The sequence below is a fragment of the Typopeltis vanoorti genome, chromosome 20 (assembly GCF_054136105.1).
Source record: "Typopeltis vanoorti isolate ZY-2024b chromosome 20, IOZ_Tvanoo_1.0, whole genome shotgun sequence".
NCBI classification, from domain to species: Eukaryota; Metazoa; Arthropoda; class Arachnida; order Uropygi; family Thelyphonidae; genus Typopeltis; species Typopeltis vanoorti.
In genome coordinates this window covers 17737478-17750683 of record NC_143568.1, presented here as the reverse complement: position 1 = coordinate 17750683, position 13206 = coordinate 17737478, and the positions used below count along the sequence as shown (strand labels likewise).

Genomic DNA, 13206 nt, shown 5'->3' with positions numbered 1-13206 from the left:
TGTAGCAAAGTATAAGGTTATGCATTTTGGGGTGAAAAGATTACCAGCTCATCAGATTAATTTTTTACTTAAGAATACTTTGACAAGCAGTTTATTCTTCTTCTTTATCAGGCCTTGATATGACTCCATCTTGACTACAATGTGCATATCTGGTCATCCTTGGCAATGAGAAAGAGATAGAAAGGATCCAGAAGCGAGTGACCAAGATGGTAGCAGGCCTTTGAAATGAACCTTATGAGAACAGGTTGAAGATTTGTGGGTTATGGAAACTGGTTGACAGGAGGAAAAGGGACAATATGATTGAGACATACAAATTACTGAAGGGTTTTTACAAGATTAATACAGAGAAAATTTTTCAGAAAAGGTCTGGTAGTGGGAGAACTAGGGACCATCCTTGGAAATTGAGCACGATTGTAGTTAGCAAGGGTGTTAGAACTAGGTTTTTTGCTTGGAGAGTGGTGAATGAGTGGAATAGGTTGCCAGAGTCTGTTGTGTGTGAAATGACTGTGAATGAGTTCAAAGCAAAGTATGATAGATACTAAACAAATGTTGGATAGTGCTTGGCATGATGTTTTGGACCTCCCACAATGAGTCTAAAGACTCATCATGGGAGATAGTCTTATTATTACAGTACAGTAGTCTGTAATAATAATAAAATCTTTTAACTAACTTGAAGGTCTCTATCATATCTCCTCTGTTCCTCCTATCTATGGAACTTTGTAATCCATATTCCCTGAACTGCTCTGCATAACAAAGTGATATCAGGACACTCTGTGGTCCTGATATCACTTTGGTCATTCATCTTTGGATCCTCTCTGGTGTTTCCACATCATATTGAAAACTAGGCAACCATATTTGAGCACAGAAGTCCAGTTTGAAGCCATATCAAAACAAAAAGCCATACGTTTTAAAATAGAATGAACTTAACACATTCAGTAAAAGTTAGTGCTATCACATAGTATCTACTTATTTGATTTTAATTGTCTACTGATGAGAATGTCTTCTCCATTTTATTATTTGTATTAGAACAGCATTGTTTTCTAATGCAAAAGTACTGCATGTCAGATTGACCACTGTCTTCCTATTAGTGTGTGTTAAGTTCAGTGCTCCCCCCCCCTTTCATGGTCAAGCAACTTAGCTTCATGTAAACCTATGTTCTAACAGTACAAAAACCTGAATTTCTGGGTGCAAAAACCTCCTCTGAGAACATGAGTTAGTTAATCTCAATATGAGATCAGCTAACTCATGTTCAGCTCAAAAGACATTATCTAGGTCTTTACATCCAAAGGATTTCCTCATTACCGATCATACTACAGAGGCTCCAAGAAAAGAGCCTCTGTAGTATGAACTTATGTATTAAATAAGATTGTGGGGGAGATAGCTTGGTTTTGGGAAATTTTCCAAGTTCCAGACTTCACTTCTATTCCAAAGGTGAAGTTTAAGTTCCAGACTTCAGATTTCACTTTCGGAATAAAAGCTATTCATAACTCAGAAGCTCTATTTTGTCTGTTTCTATGATGTTGTACTTAAGGATGTTATGTTAATATAAATGTAAACTTATAGGTTCCATATGGATATGGATGTCAGAGAATAGCTAGTAAACTTCCTGAACTGCCTGCTTCTGTATCATCTTCGCATAGTTATTCTGCAGAATTTGTATATACTGCTCAAAAAGGTTATAGTTCACGTAACTATGTAACCAGTGTTAATGTAAGTTTATTTTTCTTGTGCTTTGTATTGTGAGTAAATTCATTTTATTTTTATATATTACATTATTGAAAATCTTCACTCAGTCTTCATGTCACATCACAAGAATTTATCAGTGACCATTCTTTGTAAGTACTGGTCTAACTTTTGCATTGTTTCTTAGATTAATTCATAATGAGTTGCATCCAATTCCTTCTGTTTCACACATTGTGCAATAGAAGGAAATGGATGCAATATAGATTTTTGTTCTTTACTTCTGCTGCCTTCTACTTTAGAATTGTTGGCAGTGATGATAGGTGGTAATGTCATTTTGTGTAGGTGGAGAATTAAGCTGTAGGGGAGAGAGAGATGAGTGTAGCAGAGCCAAGTGGAGTGTCCTCTTACAATGTACCCTTTGGACTCCTTGGAGGTGTCATGCAATAATAATAATAAGAAGAAGAAGAAGAAGAATCTAATTCAGTTATAGCTGTAATAGTTAAAAATCCTATTAAAAGAGAACATAACAAACATCGATATAAAGAAAATTTCATATTTATTTATTAAAAAAAGTGTCATTTTTATGCTGTGATTTCTTTATAACTGTTTAACTCTTAAAAGGTGTTTTCATTGTGTCAAAAATTTCAGTTTATCAGATAAGCATGGTTTGTTGTTATCTGCCATCCAGTCATTTTCAACTCTTGGTGATCCTGTGAACAAAGGCTCTCAATTCCACTTGGCCTCTTGTCCTTTCTTTCCATCATTGTAAGTTCAAGTTAGCAAGTTCTTTTATGTTGTCCATCCAACTCTTTTGTGATCTTCCTCTTCTTCTCAATCTCTCAGTCTTCCCAAACATAACAGCCTTTTTCAATGATTCATCAGTTTGTATAATGTCTAAACTACATCAACATCTGTTTAGCAATCATTGCCTCCAAGGAGGCATTCTGCCTTTATATTCTCTAAAACCTTCTCATTGGTCATTCTTGCAGTCCATGGGATTCTTAATAATCTCATCCACACCCATAATTCAAATAAATCAGTTCACTTTCTTTCTTTCTTCTTAATAATCCAGCTTTCACATCCAGACATCACTACTGAAAATACCACTGCTTTGATAATTCTGACTTTCATGATGGCCTTACTCACACCTCTATCTTTGATAAGTTTTGTCAGGTTTAACATTCCTTTTTTCCCATGACTATTCTTCTTTTAATTTCATCTTCACATTTACCATCATTTCTGTTTTGGAGTGTTGAAAGTAAATCATAACTTTCAACACTTCCTATTTGTCTCACTCTATTATAAATTCATTTTGATTGCCAGAAACCATCACTTTTGTTTTGCTGATGTTTAAATTAAGCCCAGCTTGGTTACTTTCCATTTTAATCAACATAATCAACTGCTCCAGATCTTCCTTAGTTTCTGCTATGAGGGTTGATATCTTAAATTATTTATTTTTCTGCCACCAATCTCAATTCCAGCTGGATCATTGTCTAAATCAGCCATTCTCATAATATATTCACTATAAATATTAAAAAGGTAGGGCAATGGTATACAACCCTGCTGCGCCTAAAAAGTATGGTTTACTTGGTATTAATTTGCAAATCACATTGAAATATTATTATTATTATTATTATTATTATTATTATAGAATTTTTAAGTAAAGCTTTTAATGGCATTTGAGACATAGTAACAATTATTAGTTACTATGTTACAAGGCTTATAACTTACAAGCATGTCCTGAGAACCCAGAGTGGGTACAGCAAGCAAGCCCAAATGTGTACATTGCAGTCTTCTTGGAGGCAATTGCAAATATCCTTAAAAAATAAAGTTTAGTCACTACATTCTTCACTATCAACAAACTTTCCTCCTAGTTACCATCCTCAAAAGATAAACGGCATCTCTCTCTCTCTTCCCCCCCCCCCCCCAGTGTTTACCAGGTTCAGTGTGATTACATCTGCTCATACTTCGGACAAACATGATGTTTAGTTGAAAAAATTACTTATATCAACCACAATGAACTTGAGAAATCAGGCCTGGCACAGCATGGAGTGGAGTGGACATTGACGACAATATCATCTGGTCCAGTACTTGCCTTTTACATCAGTGCCAGATTAAGTTTGAGTTGATGTTTAATGAGAGTGCTGAGGTGCTTCTGCACTGCCCAGACTTAATTGAAATGACTATCTATTCATTGGCAAGATTTGGAAGAGGCTTATCCTCATAAATGCAAACCATGGTGTTCTACTACCATTTTTTATTTTATTTTCTGATGCCATTAAAATTTAATTATTTAAAAAAAAATTGAAATCAGCTAATGACTGGGGTGCATAATGGTCAAAGCTGTATAATTGAAAGGAGACCTCCATATAGCCTTTAAAGGAATGCAGAGAACCGACCAGGACTTCTGACCCAATGTCCAATCCTCATCTTCTCGTGGTGCACCCTGTTAGGTATCTATCTGGATACTGAACAAATGAGGATGTGCTGGCAATTTGGGATTTAGCCTACCAAATTGTATTCTTATTGGCTTAATCCAAATATAAAATGATGGTACAACATGACAGAATTTCATGCTAGCTGAGACGTTGCCCGATTAAACAAGGCCCCCATTGTTTTTGCCAGGGAACCAGAGCGAACAGCGAAAAGTCAGCTACTGAAACAAATCTTAAAACACACCCAAACTCAACATCACTAGAGTTCAATATCAGTACTATCAGCATAAGAAGCCTGAATGGCAAAGAAATGGAGCTATACCAGATCAACATAATAGGGGTGCTGAAACAAAAAAGACAAAAACTGGTCAGATCTTTCTGAGATAAATACAAAATGTTATATTCAGGCAATGACAATCAAGGAAAAGGAGTAACCATAGTATTCAACACTAAATACAAAGCTAATCTTCTTGAATGGGAAATATCAGAATGGGGAACTGGACAATGAGACTTATTTGTGCCTGTGGTCCCACAGAAGGTTCTACCAAGGTAGAAGTGGAGGAATTTTTTGAGTCTTTAGAGAAAGCAACTGACACAATGAAAAATGAAAAGATGGTCCTTGTTGGGAATCTAAATGGCAGAGTAGAAAATGATTATCAGACATGCAAAAATATTTAGGGAAAATTTGGAGAAAAGAGCAAAGCTAATAATAACGGCAAATATCTGTTGAATTTCTGCTCAGGATATGGACTGGTTATTACTAACACAATGTCCAACATAAAAATGTGCACTAATTCACATGGAGAGAAGAGGCAAGGAATAAAAAAAAAGTCTCATTGACCATACATGAAGTAGAAAAAGCCATCAAAGGCCTGAAATATGGAAAGGCAACAGGAGTAGATGATATTTGACCAGAAATGCTCAAGTATGGAGGTATGAAAGTCTTACAGTGGCTGCACTGCATAGTTCAGAAGGCCTGGACAGAAGGATGAATTCCAGATGATTGGAGTAGAGCTCATAGCCCCTATATATAACAAGGGAAATAAAACTGAATGTGAGAATTACAGAGGTATTTCTCTACTGAGTGTTCCTGGTAAGATTCAATGGCAAACCTTGAAGAAAACCCTGATTGATTCAACCAGAGAGACATGTCGTGAGGTTGTCTGCAAGGATAAAAAAATCAGAACTCCATGTTGGACACAGGATGTTAAAGAGGCAGTTAAGGATAAGAAGAACGCATAGCAAAAGTTCCTAGCAAATAAGTCAAATTGTGCTCTTAGGGAATACAGAGACAAATGTAAGAAAGCGAAACACTGTGTAAAACTAGCTAAACAAAAGTCATGGGAGGACTTTGGCAAGAACATAGAAAATAAATATCAAGAAGGTGGAAAAATATTCTGGAGGTTGTTGAAGAAGCTTAGGAATGGAGGAAAGAGTGCTGTAAAAGGAGTTAGAGATGATAAAGGTGACATGAAAATGGAAAAAAAAGATATCCTTGAAGTATGGAGTAATTACTTTCAAAAACTGCTAAATGAAACAAGCAGTGATGACAGCACAGTGTTAAAAAAACACTCACCAGGCATGCAGTCAACAATACATATACATATCCATACTTGAAGTAGAAAAAGCCATACAAAGGCTTAAAATGTGGAAAGGCAGGCAGGAGTAGATGATATTCGACCAGAAATGCTGAAGTATGGTGGTATAAAAGTTTTACAGTGGCTGCACTGCATAGTTCAGAAGGCATGGTCAGAGGGTGAATTCACGATGATCGGAGTAGAGCTGTCATAGTACCCATATATAAAAAGGGAAATAAAACTGAATGTGAGAATTACAGAGGTATTTCCCTGCTGAGTGTTCCTGGTAAGATTTATGCTAGTATACTTGAGAAACAGTTGAGAAGAATTGTGGAAGAAAAGCTTGGTGAAGAACAAGCTGGATTCAGGCCAAATAGAGGCTGCCAGGATCAGATCTTCGCTTTGCGACAAATAGTCAAGAAATCATGGGAATATAACAAAGATCTGTATTTAAGTTTTGTTGATCTGGAAAAAGGCATATGAAAAGGTGCCAACAGAAAAGCTGTTCAGTACGCTACAGTTATATGGTGTCAATGGGACATTGTATCAAGCAATACTTAGTCTTTATTTGAGTTGCAAGTCAGCAGTTAGAATTGAAGGAAGTACAGGAAGATGGTTTAATATTAAATCTGGTGTCAGACAAGGATGTATATTATCCCCTCTGTTATTCATTATCTGTATGGATCACATTATGAAGGAAAGTGGTATTAAACCTGATATCAAAAATGGAGATGTTAATGTCAGCTCTTTGCTTTATGCAGATGATGTTATACTTCTAATAAATCTGCTACAAGTCTGCAAGATTCCCTCACTAAATTGAATAACTGTTGTAATAGATATGGTATGAAGGTCAGCAATAAAAAGACAAAGACAATGAAAATAGGCAGAAGCATTGAAAATATAAACTGCATTGTGAATGGAGAACCTACATAATAAGTAAACATTTCAGCTACTTAAGCACGATTTTTAGTGAAGATATTAAATTAAATATGGAAACAGACAACAGAATCAACAAAGCTGGTATGGTAGGAAGTCAACTGAATAAATTTATATTGAATAATAGAGAAATTAGACAAAATACTAAATTAGCTGTATAAAAGACAGTGTTCAAACCAATACCAATTTTAACTTATGGATCTGAGAGCTGGGTCAGAAATAAAACACTTGACCAGAGAATAGAGACTGCAGATATGAGAATCTTGAGAAAGATTAGGGGCATGAACAGATGGCATCAATGGCAATATCATATTAAAAATGAGGATATTAGGAAAGAACTTGACATTTTCAGCATCCAGGAATGCGTTGGCAGAGCTAATCTCAGGTGGTATGGTCACCTAAACAGAATGGGAGATGAAAGATTAGCAAAAGAAGTGTTCTTTCTCTGCCAGGCTGGCAGGAAACAGACCCAGAGGAAGACCAAGATATAGGTGGATTGATACAGTAAAAAGTGCCTTAGAAGATAGAAGTATAAGATCTGAAATGTTAGAGTCTTGACAGATAACAGACTGATTTGGAGGAAAATTGTAGATAGGAAGTTAGTAATGATGTAAATTTTTATGTAGTACTATCATATCCTGTACACTGCTTGAGGATACATGGCAGGAATTTGATGATGATGAGGCTAATGACTTATTCCCTTATAGAGAGTAGACGAGGCTGTTTTAGCCCTATCTAGCTTTTGGAGACTGAATGGACAGTTCAGTCTCTATTGGTAGCCAATCAGAGATAGCTAGCCAATGAATATCACTAATTATAAGCGTCATCCAATTAAGAGACAACAGACTTCTCTCGCCATCTCATGGTCCCTAATACAATATTATATTGTCTGAAATAGTGTCAGTTCTATTGTCAATTTTCTTGAGTTTATGGTACAAAAAAAATCCGATTTTCCATAACAAATAAAAAGGTGCTCTCCCTTGCTGGAGATCGACCAACTTGCGAACCGGTTAAAGAAAAGCTTAGAAAAAGTTCCTCTAGTTGGTGACTAGAACTAAAGTCTTTCTTTGGGTTACCTAGTGTAGAGCAAACATCAGTTCCTCTCAGCTACACAGGCTTTGATTATTTTATTTATCTAATTTTATTATTTTCTTTGTGTTCATATTAATATTTATTTTATTTTTATTTTAGAGGACGCTAGACTAACGAGAGAACATAGTGGTACATTTGAGCTGTATTAAACATGTTTTTAATCAGTATATAGTGTGGCTTTTTGTTACAAATTGTGCTATATTTTTTCAGTTTGATACTGCTGTCCTTCAGTATTGTTTTTCTTGGGGATTTTTTGTTGTTTTATATTATGTTTTGCTGCTTATTCTTACTGAGAGGGTGCGGTCAGAGTTGGATGTATTCAGAGGTAGCAGCGAAAAACATTGTTAAATAATTTTTTATTATTTTTATTGCAGTTTTTATTTTAAATTACGCAACATAAAGTATAGTCTGTGGGTAATTTAAAGTTTGGGAATTTGTACTTAAAAACATAATATTTTAGTGTAGTTGAAGTAGTTCTTAGTGCTTTGTTCTTCACGCAGTATTTGAATGATTGCAACAGCTGAAGTTCTGTTTGCCAATGGCTTGTCACAAAGTCCTCTTCCATTTAAGAACTACATTTTGCACAGCATACTACTGGATTTTGTGGTATGCAGTGCTTGCAGCAAGTATGTTTCCCTGAAGTTAGATATGTGTCAGGTGACAGATCAGGGAGTGGATATCTGTGGAAAATGTAGGAAATTGGAAGAATTTGTCCCCTCGTGGGCTGAGTGGTTAGCGTGTCCACTCTACAGCAAAAAGGTTGCAGGTTCGAATTTGATTGTTATTGTCTGTGGAAATACTAGTGGTGGTGGGCAGTTAGTTGCAGTTGGATTGAGTGGTGGAGACAGAGAGTTGTAGAGTAGGTGCCCTCCTTTGATGAGTCTTTGGACTCACTGGAGGGAGGTGTCATGTAATAATAATAATAATAACTTTGTGAGTTGCAGTATAATGGACCTCGGCAACATTGCATCAGAGGCAGTAGAATACCAACTCAGAGAGATGAATAGCGTGATAGGGGATGAGGATAACGAGCAGAATGTAAATATAAAAATAAAAGTGGGGAGTGTGGTAAGTTTGAATCGTTGTGAAGCTTTCAAAGATGGTGTTAATTGGGAGGATGAATATGAGCAAGAATGGGAAGCTGCAGAGAGGGATAGATGTGCTGAAAGAGGAGGTAGAACGCCTTGAGAATGAGATGAGAACTATGAAAGAAGAGATTAAGTGACTGGAAATGATGAATGCAAGCAAATCGAGTAGGAGTGAGAGAGAGTTATGGGAATGGTAGAAGAGGAGAGAATAGAACCAGTAGAAGAGATGAAATGAAAAAAAATTCAAGTTACTGCTGAAACGAGGAATGGAGAGATGCCAAGACAACAGGTAAGTAGGGTAACAAAGAAAGAAAGCATTAGCCTGTCCAAAGATTATTGGGATTTCTGAGATGTTGATGATGGAGGATAATATACTAACAGAAATAGTAGTAGCAGGGTACAATATTTTTTAACAGGATAGGAAGGGAAAATGCAGTGGTGGAGTACTGCTTATGATAAGTAATGGCTTATGTCTTCTCAGAGTGGAGGATTATTTGGAGGGTACTGGCATTCGTGGTTTTGAAAGCATATGGTGTGAGGTAGAGATGGGCATGACAGGATAGATAGTGGGGCATTGCTACAAGTCAGGGAACAACGAGCAGGGGATGTTTAGGCAGTTGAGCTTGGCAAGTGCAAGAAGAATAATTGTTATGGGTGAATTTAACTATAGCAGTATAAATTGGGAAGAGGAAATCGCATGTAGTAATAAGAGAATAAATTTCTAGAATTCTAGATGGATAAATGTCTTAGGAGAAGTAGCATGAGGTTCAAGTTAGCAGAAGGAACATGAGGTTCAAGAGTTTTGGATTTGGTTATAGTATCAGAAGAGCTGATTATAACTGAGATAGTATTTCTGCCTGCATTTGGAGAAAGTGAACATGTGGTTTTGACTTAGAAGATGAATAGACATGCAGGAGTATCAAAGAGAATGAGTGTGGAATTTTAAGGCAGGTGATTATAATAGTCTTAGGTATCAACTTGAGGCAGTTCCATGGAGGGAGATTGGAATGGTGAGATATCATTAGTGCTTAGGAATTTAGGAAGGAATATTTATTAGCAGCAATAGAAATCTTTATACCACGAGTGAAGAAGAGGACACAATATGGTGTAATGTGGATGACAAACAATATCACCCAAGAACTGCAGATAAAAAAGAGGTTATAGAAGAGATGTAAGGAGGGGAGTGGAGAGCAGATGCATGAAGAATATAAAACTCAGGCCAGAAGAGTGACTAGTATGGTAAAGAACAAAAAACTGGAATATGAGAAGAGATTGGCCCTGAGATCCAAAGAAAATCCTAAGGAATTTTTTAGTTATGTGGACAGTGGGAGGTGAAATGATTGTGGAAGAATGACTTTGTTGGATAAACATAGGAATAGAATGACTGATGCAAAGGACCTGGGTGGTTGTTCAATGAACACTTTATTGGGTTATTTCATCTTATTTCATAAATAGGGCAGATGTGAGGTTTAGAAGTGCAGTAGGAGAGTGTGTTTCAAATACTGAATATTCCAGATGTGAATAAAGTGGTGGGACAGGATGGAATTTTGCCACAGGTTTTGAGAGAATGCACTGAAGAACTGACTCCCCTTGATCTGACTTTTCAATGAAAGTCTGGCAAGGGAAAGATACCCAAGGAGTGGAAGGAGGGTAAGATAGTGCCATTACATAAGGGTGGTAACAGACTCGAAGTGTCAAAACTATAGACCCGTTTATGTTCCTTCTGTATTTGTTAAGATTTTGGAGAAATTAGTGAGGATCATATACAGCATTGGGCAGATGAGGGTAATGCTATCTCTGCATCAACATGAATTTTGTTAAGGGGCACTCTTGCTTTAGTAATATGATTGCCTTTTATAATAAAGTGACAAGAGCAGTTGATGAGGGAAAGGCATATTCTGCCTTTTTTAATTTCACAAAGGTATTTGACAGGGTGCCACATGATAAGTTGATATTTAAGTTGCAGCACATGGGTTTAAATATAGGGTTAGTCAACTGGATTCAGGACTGGCTGTCTGATAGGTATCAGAGAGTTGTGTATGGTGGGGCAATATCAAGGAGGCAGAAGGTTAGAAGTGGGATTCCACAGGGCTCAGTACTGGGACCTGTATTGGTCAACCTTTATATTAATGATATTATATTGTCAATGGATTGCAAGAGGATATTCAGTTTGTGGATGATGTGAAGCTGGGAAAGGTTATCAGTAATAGTGCAGATGTGGCACCCTGCAAGAGGATTTGAGTAAACTAGACAGATGAACAAATCAATTGGGGGTGTTGGTTTAATGCAGCAAAATGTAAAGTTCTTGTTTGGGATCCATCGATGGGAGGCTGCATCCTCTGTTGGTGGAACTGTACTGGAGGAAGTAGGGGAGGTAAGGGATTGGAGTTAATAGTTGATAGAAACTTGAAATTCAGGGAACATGTTGCAAAGATGGTGATGAGAAAGTAACTGATAGGATTGCTGCAATACTGAGAAGGAAAGGATGTTGACCTGCTAAGATAGTTGTTATTCTATTACAGCAATCATATGGGTTACTTTCACCACCTTTGCAACATGTTCTCTGAATTTTGGGTTTCTGTTTTAGGAGATGTTTAGGCAGTTGACAGTCTAATCAGTGTCTGGGGTTTATCAATTATCAACCCCAGACCCTGATCAGATCCCACTTGGACTATGGTTCTGATATTTGGTTCTCAGGATTTGAAGTGGGATAAATGGGTTGACCCTTTGAAAGGTGGCAGATAACAAAGATGGTACCAGGACTGTTCAATGTTAGTTATGAAGATAGGCTGAGGGAATGTGGACTGCAGTGTTTGGTAGATAGAAGAATGAGAGGTAATATGATTGAGATGACTTTTAAACTGTTGAAAGGTAGTTACAGGGTTGACCCTGGGGACTCCTTTCGTTTGGTGGAACAGGGAAAAGCAAGGACAAGGAGCCATCCCTGGAAGTTATAAAAGGAAGCAGTGAGCAACAGGGTGTGGAGTGGTTTATTTGCACGGAGAGTGGTTGAATCATGGAATACTTTGCCTGATAGAGTGGTGAGAGCAAGAACGGTCAATGAGTTTTAAGAGTGGTATGATAGATTTTGTGTTTTCTAGGATGGGCCTCCCACAATGAGTCTAGTGACTCCATGGAGGCCTGAATAATAATAATAATATTCTATTTTAAAATTAATTTGATCTTAGTTTTAATTGTAATTTTATTTAATTTATAACTACTTGTATAGTGGGACTCAAGCATATTATTATTATTATTCCTGACACCTCCAAGGAGTCCGAAGACTCATCGCGGGAGGACATTTTCAACTGTCTCTACACCTTACCTCTACTGCGAATCAACGCCATCTACCGCCCACCTCCAACACCACCACAACTAGTAATTTTTGTCTGTAAATTGCGTGTGTTCTGAAGGGCCGATTTGTATGTATGCGGGATGAAAAACCCGAGTTTCCGGGAGAATTTAAGAATAGTTTGTTTACAGCTATTGTTAGAATTACTAGTTACAAGTAACACAGCATGATATTCCTTGAATTGTAATGGGCTGATAGTTTTTATGAATGTTGATAATATGTTGCATGACTCAGTGCATTTTTTTTTAAATGTTAAATTGCTGAAGTTTTAAAGCTTGAGATAGAGTTAAGATTATAAGTTAAGATAGAGTTAATATGATTCAGACATGTAAAAAAGAAATCGCATTCCTTGTTCTAGCTTCACAAGGTGAAGCTAGAATTGTGCTTATGCACTGATGAAGTCTGTTAGTTTTAGGCCAAAATATTTGCATTAATAAAATTGCTGTATTTTTCCATGTATAAGATGTGTATATTCTTCTGTGTATAAGTGCATTGCTTAAAGATCAGGCGACACACTTTGTAAACAAAACAAACATATTTATTTACGCTAAACTGTAATTATACAAAATCATACAATAGGGAAAGATTCTCTCTTAACTCTATCTCAAGCTTTAAAACTTCAGCAATTTAACATTTAAAAAAAAAAATGCACTGAGTCATGCAACATATTATCAACATTCATAAAAACTATCAGCCCATTACAATTCAAGGAATATCATGCTGTGTTACTTGTAACTAGTAATTCTAACAATAGCTGTAAACAAACTATTCTTAAACTAGTTATATCAATACATAAAGAAACTTATCAGCCCTTCTCAGACAGTTTCACATATCATAAGCAAACACAATGAAATTAACTCACATATCTTCTTTAACTCTATTATGCACTCATTCCTAGTTCCTTCTTAGGTTCCCTGGCTTCTCATCTGTTTCAGGTTTTGGCTTCCACGCAGAATTCTGTCATCACCGTTGTCTCACTTGGAATGACTTGCGGAGTCTGGAGCACTTTTTTCCCGATGTGTATGAATCGGCCGAAGAGTGTT

General features: G+C 36.7%; 1 protein-coding gene across 2 annotated transcripts in view; it reads left to right on the top strand.

Moving 5' to 3' along the window:
• LOC150095258 (uncharacterized) overlaps positions 1-13206 on the top strand; it is a 512519-nt gene that overhangs the window by 135872 nt on the left and 363441 nt on the right. For both annotated transcript variants that reach the window (XM_090410467.1, XM_090410466.1), the window contains exon 8: positions 1564-1710. In XM_090410467.1, coding sequence (XP_090266593.1) covers positions 1564-1710 — 147 coding nt within the window. The remainder of the gene's footprint in view (positions 1-1563; positions 1711-13206) is intronic.